Source organism: Sinocyclocheilus rhinocerous, unplaced genomic scaffold (assembly GCF_001515625.1).
Source record: "Sinocyclocheilus rhinocerous isolate Xijiao unplaced genomic scaffold, SAMN03320098_v1.1 scaffold3015, whole genome shotgun sequence".
Taxonomy (NCBI): Eukaryota; Metazoa; Chordata; class Actinopteri; order Cypriniformes; family Cyprinidae; genus Sinocyclocheilus; species Sinocyclocheilus rhinocerous.
In genome coordinates, this window is record NW_015661992.1 from 59,681 (window position 1) to 72,580 (window position 12,900).

A 12,900-nucleotide genomic window follows, 5' to 3' on the forward strand; every position below is an offset into this window, starting at 1 on the left:
GTCACTGAACAGAAAGACGAAAGAAATGAGCGGAGCCCTCTTGATAAGACAGGAAGTCTTTAGAACACATCCGACTGTCTCGCTCATGAACAGAAGTGGCAGAGACAGCGGTGTTTGATACAAGGGGAAACAAAAAACTACTATAGTTGAAAATACGGCAGTGACGTGACGATTGGGATGCACTCACCAGTCGAACTCTCTTGAGCCGCTCCTCCAGTTTTTCTTGCGCCTCACGTTCCCTCAGCACCCCCTCCAGCCTGCTGATGAGCTCCGCCGCAAACTTCTCTGGCTCAACGTGAATATCCTTTGGCATCCGGTTTGTGCGCTGATGGGAAGACAATGCGAGTCAATACTCAAGGTCACTTTTCACAATTAATGCGATGCGCTTAAAAGAAACTACAACTACAGCTGCTGATTATACAGCCATGGAAAGAGAACAATAATACATGACAGTTTAAAACAACAGTGAAAGCAAAAGAACATTAATACAGTCTAGACCAGTGTTTCCCAACCGGGGTGCCGTCTGTCGAGAGCAGGGGTGCCGTGTAAAAAATCCTTTTTTAATATTTTTAAATTGCTAAAATGTTCAAAAAAGCATCTATTATATAATATCCATTTCTGATGTCGCCAATAATTAGAGATGCGCCAAAATTCCGGCTGTCGAAAATTAGTTCACCGCTCAGGTTTCACTTTCACGTGGTGTGACGCTCTGCGTATTATCCCGCTCCGCTCAGTCGCTCCACTCGTATACCATTCACGAAACTTTTCAAAGTATCATATCGAATTTAGAAATTCAAATATTGTAACATTTTATTTTGTAGGGTGCCACAAATTTGTTAATTTCCAAAGGGTGCAGACTTCAGTAATCAGTTTTAGTTTGAAATAGTGATTCACAATTTTTTACAGAGAAAAAAAAAACATTTTTATTTAGGCAAAACTGAAAATATCCTGAAATAAATTTGATTTAAATAATTGATTAATAATGATCAACACTGAAATAGACACTTAAACTGCATGCTTTTAGGCAAATTGCATGTTTTTCATATCAGCTTTAATGATATAATTATGTTTCTAATCTAATTAGCTGTTGAAATATATAGACATTTAAACAGCAGCTGTAATAAAAACTTGTTTCCTTGACAGATTCATTCTAACAAATTAAAACATGAAGAGACAGTTTAGCAAAATGCTCCTCTCTCTAGTTTGATTTTTATTTATTTATTTTAGAATACATTTTGGCTTTGGATAAATATTTTTGGTTGCCAAAATTTCAGTGCATAATGAATTTAAAAGCATCAGCGGGATGACCAAAACCAAAACATGCCAGCCAGTAAAACATTAATCACTTGATATTACGTTGGTCAAAAATAGCTCCACCAAACAAATTAGACTGTTGGCATCCATGTTCTACTTTACAGCTGTGAGAATTCAAAATATGGCTATAGTTATCGCCATGTCAATCATCATAATTTTGCAAGTAACTCCTGTATTCTGTACACACATGAAATGTTGACACAGATCAGGGTATTCACTCTTACATTTCTATGTGGTTGTCATGGAGAAAGTAGTTATGAAATATGAACCCTTTGACATGTAAAATCAAACCGGCGTGATTAGAATATTTAATTACATAATCAAACTGCATCTGCTTTTGTACTATTGTTTCACGTTGTACTGTTGCTGCTGACTCAGAATGAGGGACTGGCTGAGCAGTTATTTGTTATTTGAATGTCTGAAAAGGCTTAACATGACATGTTTATTTTGTAACAGACATTTAAAAAAAATTATCAAATTAGTTGCATAACAAATCGCAAGGTGCATTAAAAGATTTGACCACACTAAATAAAAAAATACACTGATTTTACATGTAGTACAGCAACATCAACTACTATAGATAAAGGAGAGAAACTATATTTAATACACTATTGACTATTGTTTAAAAGTTTGGGGTCGTTTTTTTTTTTATGTTTCTGAAAGTCTCTTATGCTCACCAAGGCTCATACAATTGATCAAAAATACAGTAAAAACTAATATTGTGAATTATTATTACAATCTAAAAAAATTATCTTCTATTTTAATACATGTTAAAATGTGTATTATTTCTGGCAAGACAACACTCATACACACTGTCCCCCTCTGGTGTACCGGCAGTGACAGCACAATGATTCATGACCCCAACAGAATTATGCACTTTCTGAAAACTCATGGTAAAGAACATGTCTGGGGAAGCAGTCAGGAAATTTAAAACGGACATGCAAATAGGTTAAATACTAGGGATGGGTAAAAAAATAATCTATATCTCGATTATAATCGATTCTCAGTTTTACAGAACGATATCGATTCTTAAATCCCAATAATCGATTAGTCTAGCCTGTTTTCAGGTAATGGACGGAACATTGAAGGGCACTTCCCATCCAATATATTGCAATAAGCATTGTGCTTTGGTACTTTTAATATGAAACAGTCTCAGATTTCAAATTCTGTCCATTGTATTGCAGTATTTAAATAATAAATGCCGTTTTGGCGCTGTTTTGTGGAGTGATCGCTGTAGCGCCGCGTGCCTCAGTTCAATAAAAGCGGCAGCGTGAGGCGCACATGATCATCTCCTCCACATTAATTCCAGTTTCAGCACAAAATAAACATGACTAAATATCCGAAGTTAAGTTAAAAGAGTACAACTTTACAATCAGTATCCTGTCTCATCTCTCATGTAATCGCTCAATCAGTGTTTCAGCCGCGCAAAAACGTCAATACATTCATTATAACTTTCTGTTCTTCAAAGTTTAATTTATAATTTTTTAATGATAGCCACCATTTAAATGTTTATATTAAAAAAAAAAACGAATTGAAGTAGAAATATTATTATGTAATTGTGACTTTAAATACTCCTAAAAATCAATCCACCTTCACACATTGAGCTTGCAACTTGAACTCAAACCTAAAAAACAAAGAGCTGAATATCAGATCATCACTCTTTATCTGAGCAGATGAGGTAGCACAGGGGAAAGGTGCATATAGATCTTTATTGAAGCATTGAACAGGACTCAACTTAAACAACTTAAGCTCAGGAAATGTATTATTCCAGAAGTCTGGAAGGAGAAAAAGAGAGACGGGGGAGGAGGACAGACACATGAAGAAATATAGTTGCAGGCAGTGCCTGGACAAGGTCCAATAAAACCTTACAGGAGCCGTTAAAATTTTGATTACAGGGCCAAATCTGATCTAAAGTCTGTTTCAGCTCTCTTTGTTCTGGCCTTCTGTTTGCTTAAGATTCATTAGTCTCCTCCGCAGCCCACACGGTTACATGCCCAGTGGAACTGCAGAATCTGTCAAGTCTTGACAAGGCGTTTTGAGTGCAAACACTGCCTCCCTGCCGCAGACCACGCTTACAGAATATAAGAGAGCCTTTTAAACTTAACAGAGACAGAACGCCAGAATGCAACCAAATGGGGGGAAAAAAACATCCAAGCGAGAGAGTGTTAAAGGTTTAGAATCATAAACAATGTGAATGTAATTTACAAGATAAACCTGAACAAAGTGGAGTAATGACAAATAAAAGACAACGGTTCATCTGAAAATGAAGATTCTTCACTTAGTACATGTTGTTCCAAACCCACATAATGTTCTTTCTTCGGTTGAACAAAAAAGCAGACGTTAGGCAAAATGTTCAATCTGCTCTTTTCCATACAATGAATCTGAATGGTTATCAGGGGCTGTCAAACTCCAAAGAAGTCTAAAAACATCTAAATAGTCACATAATCGCTTTGTGCGAGGAACAGGCCTAGATGTGTCATTGTTTACTTTCAAATATTATGGTTTGAATATGAACTACCATTCAAAAGTTTGGGGTTTCTATTCATAAGCTTTCGATTCATAAAAGAACCTTGAAATAACATGTAACGTTTCTACAAAAAAATATTAGGCAGCACAACTGTTTTCAATAACTTGAATTTGAATGTTTCTTGAGCACCAAATCAGCATATTAGATTGATTTCTAAAGGATCAAGTGACACCGACGAATAGAGTATTGACTGCTGAAAATAAAATAAAATTTTAAAATATATTAAAATAGAAAATAGTTGTTTTAAAATAGTTGTGTATTTTTGATCAAATAATCAGACTTTTCAAAAAATCTTACTGACCCAAACTTTTGCATGGCAATACTCGAAGTTTTGAGAGATCAGAAAGATCAGATCAGAGACGGTTTCTCACAAAACTATTGTAGATTGTTCAGAAGACTTCAGCCGTAGGGGTCACATCTAGAGCTGCAAGATTCTGGATAAATTGAGAATCAAGATTTTTTTTTGTCTCAAAAAGAGATCGCAGTTATCCCACGATTCTGAACTAAACAAAACAATGTGTGACAAAATATTAATCGCTGCAGTCTATTTAAAAGCGTTTAATTAATTTGAATGAATTTATATATATGTGAATATAATTATATATGAAAATAATATATATGTGTATTTAAAGGTGCCATAGAATGCATTGATACAATATTTTAAATTGTTCTCTTGGGGCATTGAAACTGCTTTCGAATGCACGATAGCTTTTTACTTTCACTTTCAAGATTTGCGATCGCTCGTGCTCTGTGTAACCTACAGCAGCAGTACTTACCACACATTTTACAAGATCAGATGCTTGTCAGTGTTGCTCAGGATCTGTAATATTGAATACACCAATTTATTAAAATTATGAAAAATCGGTTTGAATGAATGAGTCAAATACTACACTTGCTTCATAACTGGATGATTCAGCGTTTTTGAATGAATCTCTTGAATGAATAATTCAATGACAAATAATTTTTTTATTAACAGTCACTTGGCGCCACCTACTGGCGAAACAACGTAATCACCACAACTGTTATTTAAAGCGCCAGTTCCTTTCAAAAGATGATTTGGTCTATTTTGATCGCAAGTTATCAACCATAGACATCAATGTTTATATCCGAACTATAAACTGGGACTATACTAATCCCAGTATTTCTGTGATAGCATGAATAACTGTAAGACTGTAATACTGTGTAGTTGAAAAGACTGTTTGTGAAGCTGTTTCTTACCTAAACTGTCTGCTCTCTGTGTCAGCGGCAGCGCAAGATTTTAACGTTCCAGTAAGACTTTTTCAAAGGTTTAATAGACACGGGTGAATCGCTGTCATTTAGAAATTAGAGTAATTTAATGATTAATCGTGCAGCTCGTCACAACACTAATTGTGTGGCTCTTTTTGTCATTTTAGAGATTGACATTCCCTGGAAACAGCAAAACATCCTGCTACATCACACTCTGTGTTCCATGAAATAAAGAAAATCAAACCGGTTTGGAACGACATGAGGTAAACTATGACAGAAGTTACATTTTCAGGTGAACTATCCCTTTAAGAAAGTTTGTACATCTGCAACTTGTCATTCGCTAATCAGATATTGGTGTGCACGCTGAAAAAAAACGTTAAAGAGTCTCTAGTACGTCACACGCGCATTCGAGCTGAAGTGTCTTCGCTGCCTCCACGGCTTTCAGTCTCTATAGGATGAGTGAAAGGCCCCGGTGAGGGGAAGTGTATGTTTGCTCTGTTAAATTGGGCTCTATCTCAGAGGCTCCAATTATGCTGGAGCCGGTGCAGTGGGAAAGCCGAGCCATCAGAGGGGGAGGCTTCACATCTGCTGGGGCAGAGCAGGCAGAGCTGACGAGAGCATCAGGAACGCTTTAGACAGCACACTCGCGCTCTCTCACTCTCCATCAGCTATTCGCCGGCACATGAACAAAGCTCCCCAGCCACCGCTGTGCATCTTAAGAATGCACATTCATTTTAGGGGCGATGGGAGAGACAAGGCAGGGGGAAGAAAAGAGAGAGTAAGAATGACAGGGAAAGACCAGAAGATGATGGACGGAGACAAGGCACAGAGAATAAAATAAAAAGAAGGAGTGGGGGAAGAGAAAGAGAGAGAGAGGAATGAAGGAAAGAAAGGTAGAGACACACACACACACATAAAAAAGTGTTGTAAAGTCAACAAGGTGTTCTAGAAATCCAAAGCATACTTACAGGAATATGAGGTAGTGGCACTCGCCCATTAACTTTGGCACTTTCGTGTATCTCATGTCGATGAGGCTTGCGATATCTATAAGGTGGGACTCCATCTCTGTAGGGAGAAGCATAAGATTTTAGTTCTCAGTCTTTAGCAATATACAAATATACAATATATGAAGTAGACATATGACGGTATTAAATTTTCATGCTGCGATTAATTGCTAATGCTTTTATCACGGTATACAGTATTATTACGGTATTGAAATTTAGATGCAACGCAGCATACAGCAGTGTTGTAAATTGTGACCAGTTGATGGGGAAAATATTCTATCGTGCCCACGATAACAATACCGTGCATATTCATTACCTTGATGTATCGCATACCGAATACCGGCATTATGTCTAATATGAAGTCATAATCTTCTACACAACACGCACTGAAAAAAAAAAGTAACAAAAAAAACCCAATTTGGTCATCATTTACTCACCTGCATGACTTACTTTCACCCATGGAACACAAAAGTATAATGTTCAGCAGAATGTCTAAGCCAGTTTTGTTATAGTAAACTATTAAGAATAATATTGATATGAATAAATAATAAAACCGTAACACCATTAATTAATTTTTGTTAATGCATGAGCAATACAATTAATACCGTATTTATTAATCACTACTAACATTAGTAAAAAATTAAAAAATGTTCATTAGTTTATATTAGCTCATGTACATTAAATAATATTAAGATACAGCTTTTGATTTTAATAATGCATTACTAGATAAACTAAAAATAAGCTAATTCAAAATATTAAATACTATAACAGCATATAAATAATACTAATGCTCTTTTCCATACAGTTAGGCAAATGGTGACCAAGGCTGTAAAGCAAAATTTTTAGCGAATATTTAATTCCATTTAAAGCTATCATACATCCTCAGAACACATGATGTCAGAAGCCTTATTGATGAGACTTTTATGCCATTTGAAGGCTTGACAGTCTGTGGTTCCCATTTACTTTCATTGTATAACAGAGCAGAGCAGACATTCTGCTAAACATTTCTGTTCCACAAAACACAAACTCATACAGGTTTGGAATGATATGAGGGTGAGTAAACAATGAAAAAATTCATTTTTGAACAAACTATCCCTTTAACCATAGAATCGTTTGTCTAATCTACATACAATGCCAGTTTGCAAAAGCTAGCTCCTACATAATCATTCAGCGAAAGCTTTGTATGTTGTATTTTTTGTGCTGGTAAATAAACTTGTGATAAAAAACATGCACTGAACATCAGGCGATTTAACGGAGCTTGCTAAATGCAAAATGTTACCTCACTAGCATGTGTGACTTATAAAGAAATGTCAGTTCTACAGGGAACAAAATGGTGCTGTTGCTTCGTAACAATGAATATGTGCAGTTCTTGTGTGAGAACAGACCTCAGACTGCAAAGCTAAAGTGATAGCAGGCGTTTATGTTTTTGTTGTGGGACTGAAATTGTAAAAAAACGTCCTCCCCACATCTGACTGAATCCCTGGGGCAGTGGCGGCAACAGCTTCAGAGCAAAGCATGTTTGGGGTCCTTCACTGACACATGCACAGGGAGTCTTTAATCCCCCCGGGTCCTGCTGCGGACCCCCCTGCATCTCTGCCTGGCAAACAGCTGATAATGGCCTTTAATATAGCCCACTTCAGACACATGTTTTTGCCCTGATGTGCCTTTAATGTGTTTTTTGTGTAACATGGATCACTCATGCCATCTCTGCACTCAGCACACTCCCTGTTGCTGCTTCTCTAGCTAAAACCATCTCTACCTAAAATCCTCACAAACAGCATTAAAAAAAGGAACTCATTTCCTGACAATGAAATTGTAAATTTTTGCTAAATTTCAGTTAAGGTACGGTCACATTTACCACTGTTCTGTGAATTTTTCGTGGGCAAAATCCAGCCATTTTGATGAGGAATTTCATGTGAGGGTAAAAAGACTGCACCACGTAGATTTTACAACGGGTTCAAGTTGGTTACGCGAATTTGCTGCATTGACCAACGGACAGCTGGTTGATTTGAAAGTGACTTCTGCGTGAGCTGTGCTTTGTACATTACTACACTATTGACAATGGACATTTTTTGCCCATGAAATTTCACTTTTGAATAGAAATGGAAATCCACATGATTGCCACACTATTGCCAATAGAAAACTGTCATTTGTCCATTAATTTATTCTACGAATCCACACTAATGGTAATTTCACATGAAGGCAAAATATTCCCCTGTGAAGATTTTGCAACAGGTTTAATGGGATTGCTGAATGTAAGTTTTGTTTTCTTTGCTCACAAAAACTATTCTCGTAGCTTCATAAAATTATGGCTGAACCACTGATGTCACATGGACTATTTTAACGAAGCCCTTACTACCTTTCTTGGCCTTGAACATGTCAGTTACGCTGCTGTCTATGCAGAGTCAGAAAGCTCTCAGATTTCATCAGAAATATCTTTTGTGTTCCGAAGAGGAACGAAGGTCTTATGGTTTTGGAACGAAGTGAGGGTGAGTAATTAATGACTGAATTTTCATTTTTAGGTGAACTATCCCTTTAATTTTTTTTATGCGGATGTGCTGCATTGACCAATGGAAAGCTGCTTGATTTGGCAATTACTTTTGTGCGTGCTATGCATCGTACCTTGATACACTATTGACCATCTATGTATACTATAGTCACTAATGGTATATTAAATGTTGTTCAGCTAATTCTGTGTGCACGAGACACTGCTCTGAGACCAGCCTCCGCTAACGGCTGCAAGCCTCGGCTTAAGACATGCCAATGACAAGTAATATCGAGCATTGTCTGCGCATCTTCCGTTCGATTCCTGAAATATCTGGGCTTCAGCAGAACTGGCTGCGAGTTTCTTGGAGGAGGAAAATCCTGCCAAATTGACTCAGGACGCCGTGGTGAAATTGAATCGCTCTAAGCTCTCGGATGGAATGTTCCGCCAGCTTGCGGCGGCGAGGATGGATGCATCCGTGTGTGTTTGTATGTCTGTCGATGTGTACGTACACACTGCTGTCGGTCAGGGAGAGAGTGTCTGCATCACTGGACATGCTCTGCTGCTCGCTGTCATTGGCACTGGTGGCGGGAGCCAGCGCGTAGCCGGTGTTCACGTAGTACGGGTTGATGGGCTCCCTCCATGACGCGTGTCTGTTGATGAGAAATGGGACAGAGGAGATTCCTGTTAGACACGTGATTAGGAAGACAATACAGGTCATCTCAGTGAAACGACATTATATTCACGCATTTCTAAGCAATAATGACAAATGAGGGATGCTCAGCTGATTGCAATCAGTGAATAATCACTTTCTATGACTCGACTGTCTGTCAGCTTCACCAGATCACATTTGTGACCCTGGAGCACAAAAGCAGTCTTAAGTCACTGGGGTATATTTGTCAAATCTCAAATTTTTTTTTTTTAATGACCCTTATTTTTGTGGTTTTTATGGTTTTGTGGTCCAGGGTCACATTTCAGTAATGCAATAGACACCAGTTTGCTTTAAGACTTCAGCATCACTTTAAAACTGTAGGGAAAACAACTAACAGAGAAACTAATATTACCAACATCAACAAAACGAAAAGGCAGGGAATGTAATTATACATAATTCAATAACCACTATTTAGAAATTAGATAAAAATTGCTAAATATTTCAATAAAAGAAAAGAATCATTAAATAAGAATGAGGAATACACAATTGTCAATCATGAAGAGATGAATAAATGAATGAATAAATAGATGAATAAATACAGAAAGCTCTCACATTAAGTTAAAATGAATAACAAATTAATTATTTCCTCATAGGACTATGTATGCTAATATGGATATTTTATGTATGCCTACATGTTCTTTTTAGGCCTATTAAAAACATTTCAAAAATTAATGTTTTTTGCTTGTTGATTTATTTTTTATAAATGATACCATAGCTGTTGTCTAGATTGTCATACTGTTGGTTGATTGATAATTATGCTAAAAGTGACTGTGAGAGATTACAAATAACCGGTTATGTCAGAGATCCTGATTTAAAAAACAAAAAACAAATAAGGATTGGCATCTGACTATTGAGATGACAAGACAAAAATATATCGCTGTTAAAATCTGATTGTAGCATCACTACGTTATATAATTATAATTACATACAAAGATGTAACAAGTCATAAAGATAACGCTACGCCCTACCTGCCTTATTGAAGATAAAATCCTTTTTGAAAAGGACCTGCCTTCTATTAATGACAGCACACAACTAATCAAGAGCTTCGTCACATAATTACCCTTAAACATTTTCAAAATGAGCTTTCAGCTGGGTGGAGGCAAAACGCAGACAATTGAAATCTCAGAAAACCCAATTATCTTGCAATTAGTTAATGCCGACAAAGAACAAAAACATACCACACACAGTTGAGGACATCATCTTGTCATGTGAAAACTGCAACAAGAATAAGTATTTCACTGCTTAAGTGCTCTTAAAATATAATTGGGTCAATGCCTGTTCTCCAAGCTAGCATTCTATTGGAACCAAAGACTATAGAAATACAAAGAAGGTTCACTCCTATACTTACGAATGGGAGAACCTGCAATGCACAATATGGCGGAATAGTCCCACCTCCTAAATGAAAGAGCCAATCTTTGATTGGTAAAGTCATTGCATCACTGCAGCGGCCGTTAGAAGCTCCGGTTCCCATAGAAACCTGAGGCTGGACCAGCTGATGCGCAATGCGCAGTAAAGGTGTAACGATCCATCGATATGGATCGATACATTGATTAAATGTCTAACGATACGATGTATTGATGCCACATGTAAAATATTGATTTCTGTAGTATAAATAGGCACCTTATTTTGACACAGCTCTCACATTAAGTTAAAATGAATAACAAATTAATTATTTCCTCATAGGACTATGTATGCTAATATGGATATTTTATGTATGCCTACATGTTCTTTTTAGGCCTATTAAAAACATTTCAAAAATTAATGTTTTTTGCTTGTTGATTTATTTTTTATAAATGATACCATAGCTGTTGTCTAGATTGTCATACTGTTGGTTGATTGATAATTATGCTAAAAGTGACTGTGAGAGATTACAAATAACCGGTTATGTCAGAGATCCTGATTTAAAAAACAAAAAACAAATAAGGATTGGCATCTGACTATTGAGATGACAAGACAAAAATATATCGCTGTTAAAATCTGATTGTAGCATCACTACGTTATATAATTATAATTACATACAAAGATGTAACAAGTCATAAAGATAACGCTACGCCCTACCTGCCTTATTGAAGATAAAATCCTTTTTGAAAAGGACCTGCCTTCTATTAATGACAGCACACAACTAATCAAGAGCTTCGTCACATAATTACCCTTAAACATTTTCAAAATGAGCTTTCAGCTGGGTGGAGGCAAAACGCAGACAATTGAAATCTCAGAAAACCCAATTATCTTGCAATTAGTTAATGCCGACAAAGAACAAAAACATACCACACACAGTTGAGGACATCATCTTGTCATGTGAAAACTGCAACAAGAATAAGTATTTCACTGCTTAAGTGCTCTTAAAATATAATTGGGTCAATGCCTGTTCTCCAAGCTAGCATTCTATTGGAACCAAAGACTATAGAAATACAAAGAAGGTTCACTCCTATACTTACGAATGGGAGAACCTGCAATGCACAATATGGCGGAATAGTCCCACCTCCTAAATGAAAGAGCCAATCTTTGATTGGTAAAGTCATTGCATCACTGCAGCGGCCGTTAGAAGCTCCGGTTCCCATAGAAACCTGAGGCTGGACCAGCTGATGCGCAATGCGCAGTAAAGGTGTAACGATCCATCGATATGGATCGATACATTGATTAAATGTCTAACGATACGATGTATTGATGCCACATGTAAAATATTGATTTCTGTAGTATAAATAGGCACCTTATTTTGACACTGTCCACATGTTAACCAATGTCCGTCTATGCATTATCGCCAACGTGTGCATTCTCGTTCAAACTCACGTGTCAGGACGATAAGACTGCCTGAATGGCGAACGTAAAAGATGCTCGAGATAGTTGACGGAATTGTCGAGCGCTTGTGAGAAGAAACTGTACATTATTATTCAGAGTATGGGTCACCATACTTGGCCACATGTCACGTCATTTCCTCTATGCCCCGCCTTTTTTTTTTTTTACAAAGCTCATTGTTCTGAAAAGCGAGGTGTGCTCTGATTGGCCAGCTATCCAGTGCATTGTGATTGGCCGAAGACATACTACATTGAGAAATGACAAACTACAAGTGCTACTCTACACTCCTCAAAACTCACGTTTGAATCATCAGTGACAATTGGATTTGAGACTTTAGTCTTTGCAACTTTACAGATCTTCTTTATGCACCAAGAGCTTGTAACACTCCAGAGAGAAAGGAAAAATTGAAATCGCATCATATGACCCCTTTAACAGCTTTATTTTTGAATTTCTTTTTATTTATTTTTCTACATTAATATATTTTTTCCTACAACTGGGGTACCTTGTTTGTGTTGTTTCCTAATGAGGATTTACATTATCAGGGTTAAAGCAAAAAAAAAATCCTGAGTCTGAACTTTTTTCCAGGGGCGGGGGGGTCCTTTCTTTAACATTTGAAAGGATACTATGGCAAAGTTATTGGTTTCTTTATTCAAACTGATTTTGTTTCATGAATATATGGTTGACCTGAAGAATGAAAGCTATATCATACACTTGGAAAATTATGAGCTATATCAAAGCTTATCGACACTAGGGGTGTGACAATACAGAGAGATGAGACAAAAATACAGATATACTTGGTTCACTAGAACAAGACAATATTTTAATACTATTTTAA

At 36.8% G+C, this 12,900-nt stretch overlaps 1 protein-coding gene across 4 annotated transcripts in view; it reads right to left on the bottom strand.

Annotated features, from left to right (window-relative positions):
- Positions 1–12,900, bottom strand: part of LOC107727128 (axin-1) — a 49,068-nt gene that overhangs the window by 12,411 nt on the left and 23,757 nt on the right. For all 4 annotated transcript variants that reach the window (XM_016536911.1, XM_016536908.1, XM_016536909.1 and 1 more), the window contains 3 exons: positions 9,070–9,210; positions 6,037–6,133; positions 188–325 (listed from right to left, as the gene is read on the bottom strand). In XM_016536911.1, coding sequence (XP_016392397.1) covers positions 188–325; positions 6,037–6,133; positions 9,070–9,210 — 376 coding nt within the window. The remainder of the gene's footprint in view (positions 1–187; positions 326–6,036; positions 6,134–9,069; positions 9,211–12,900) is intronic.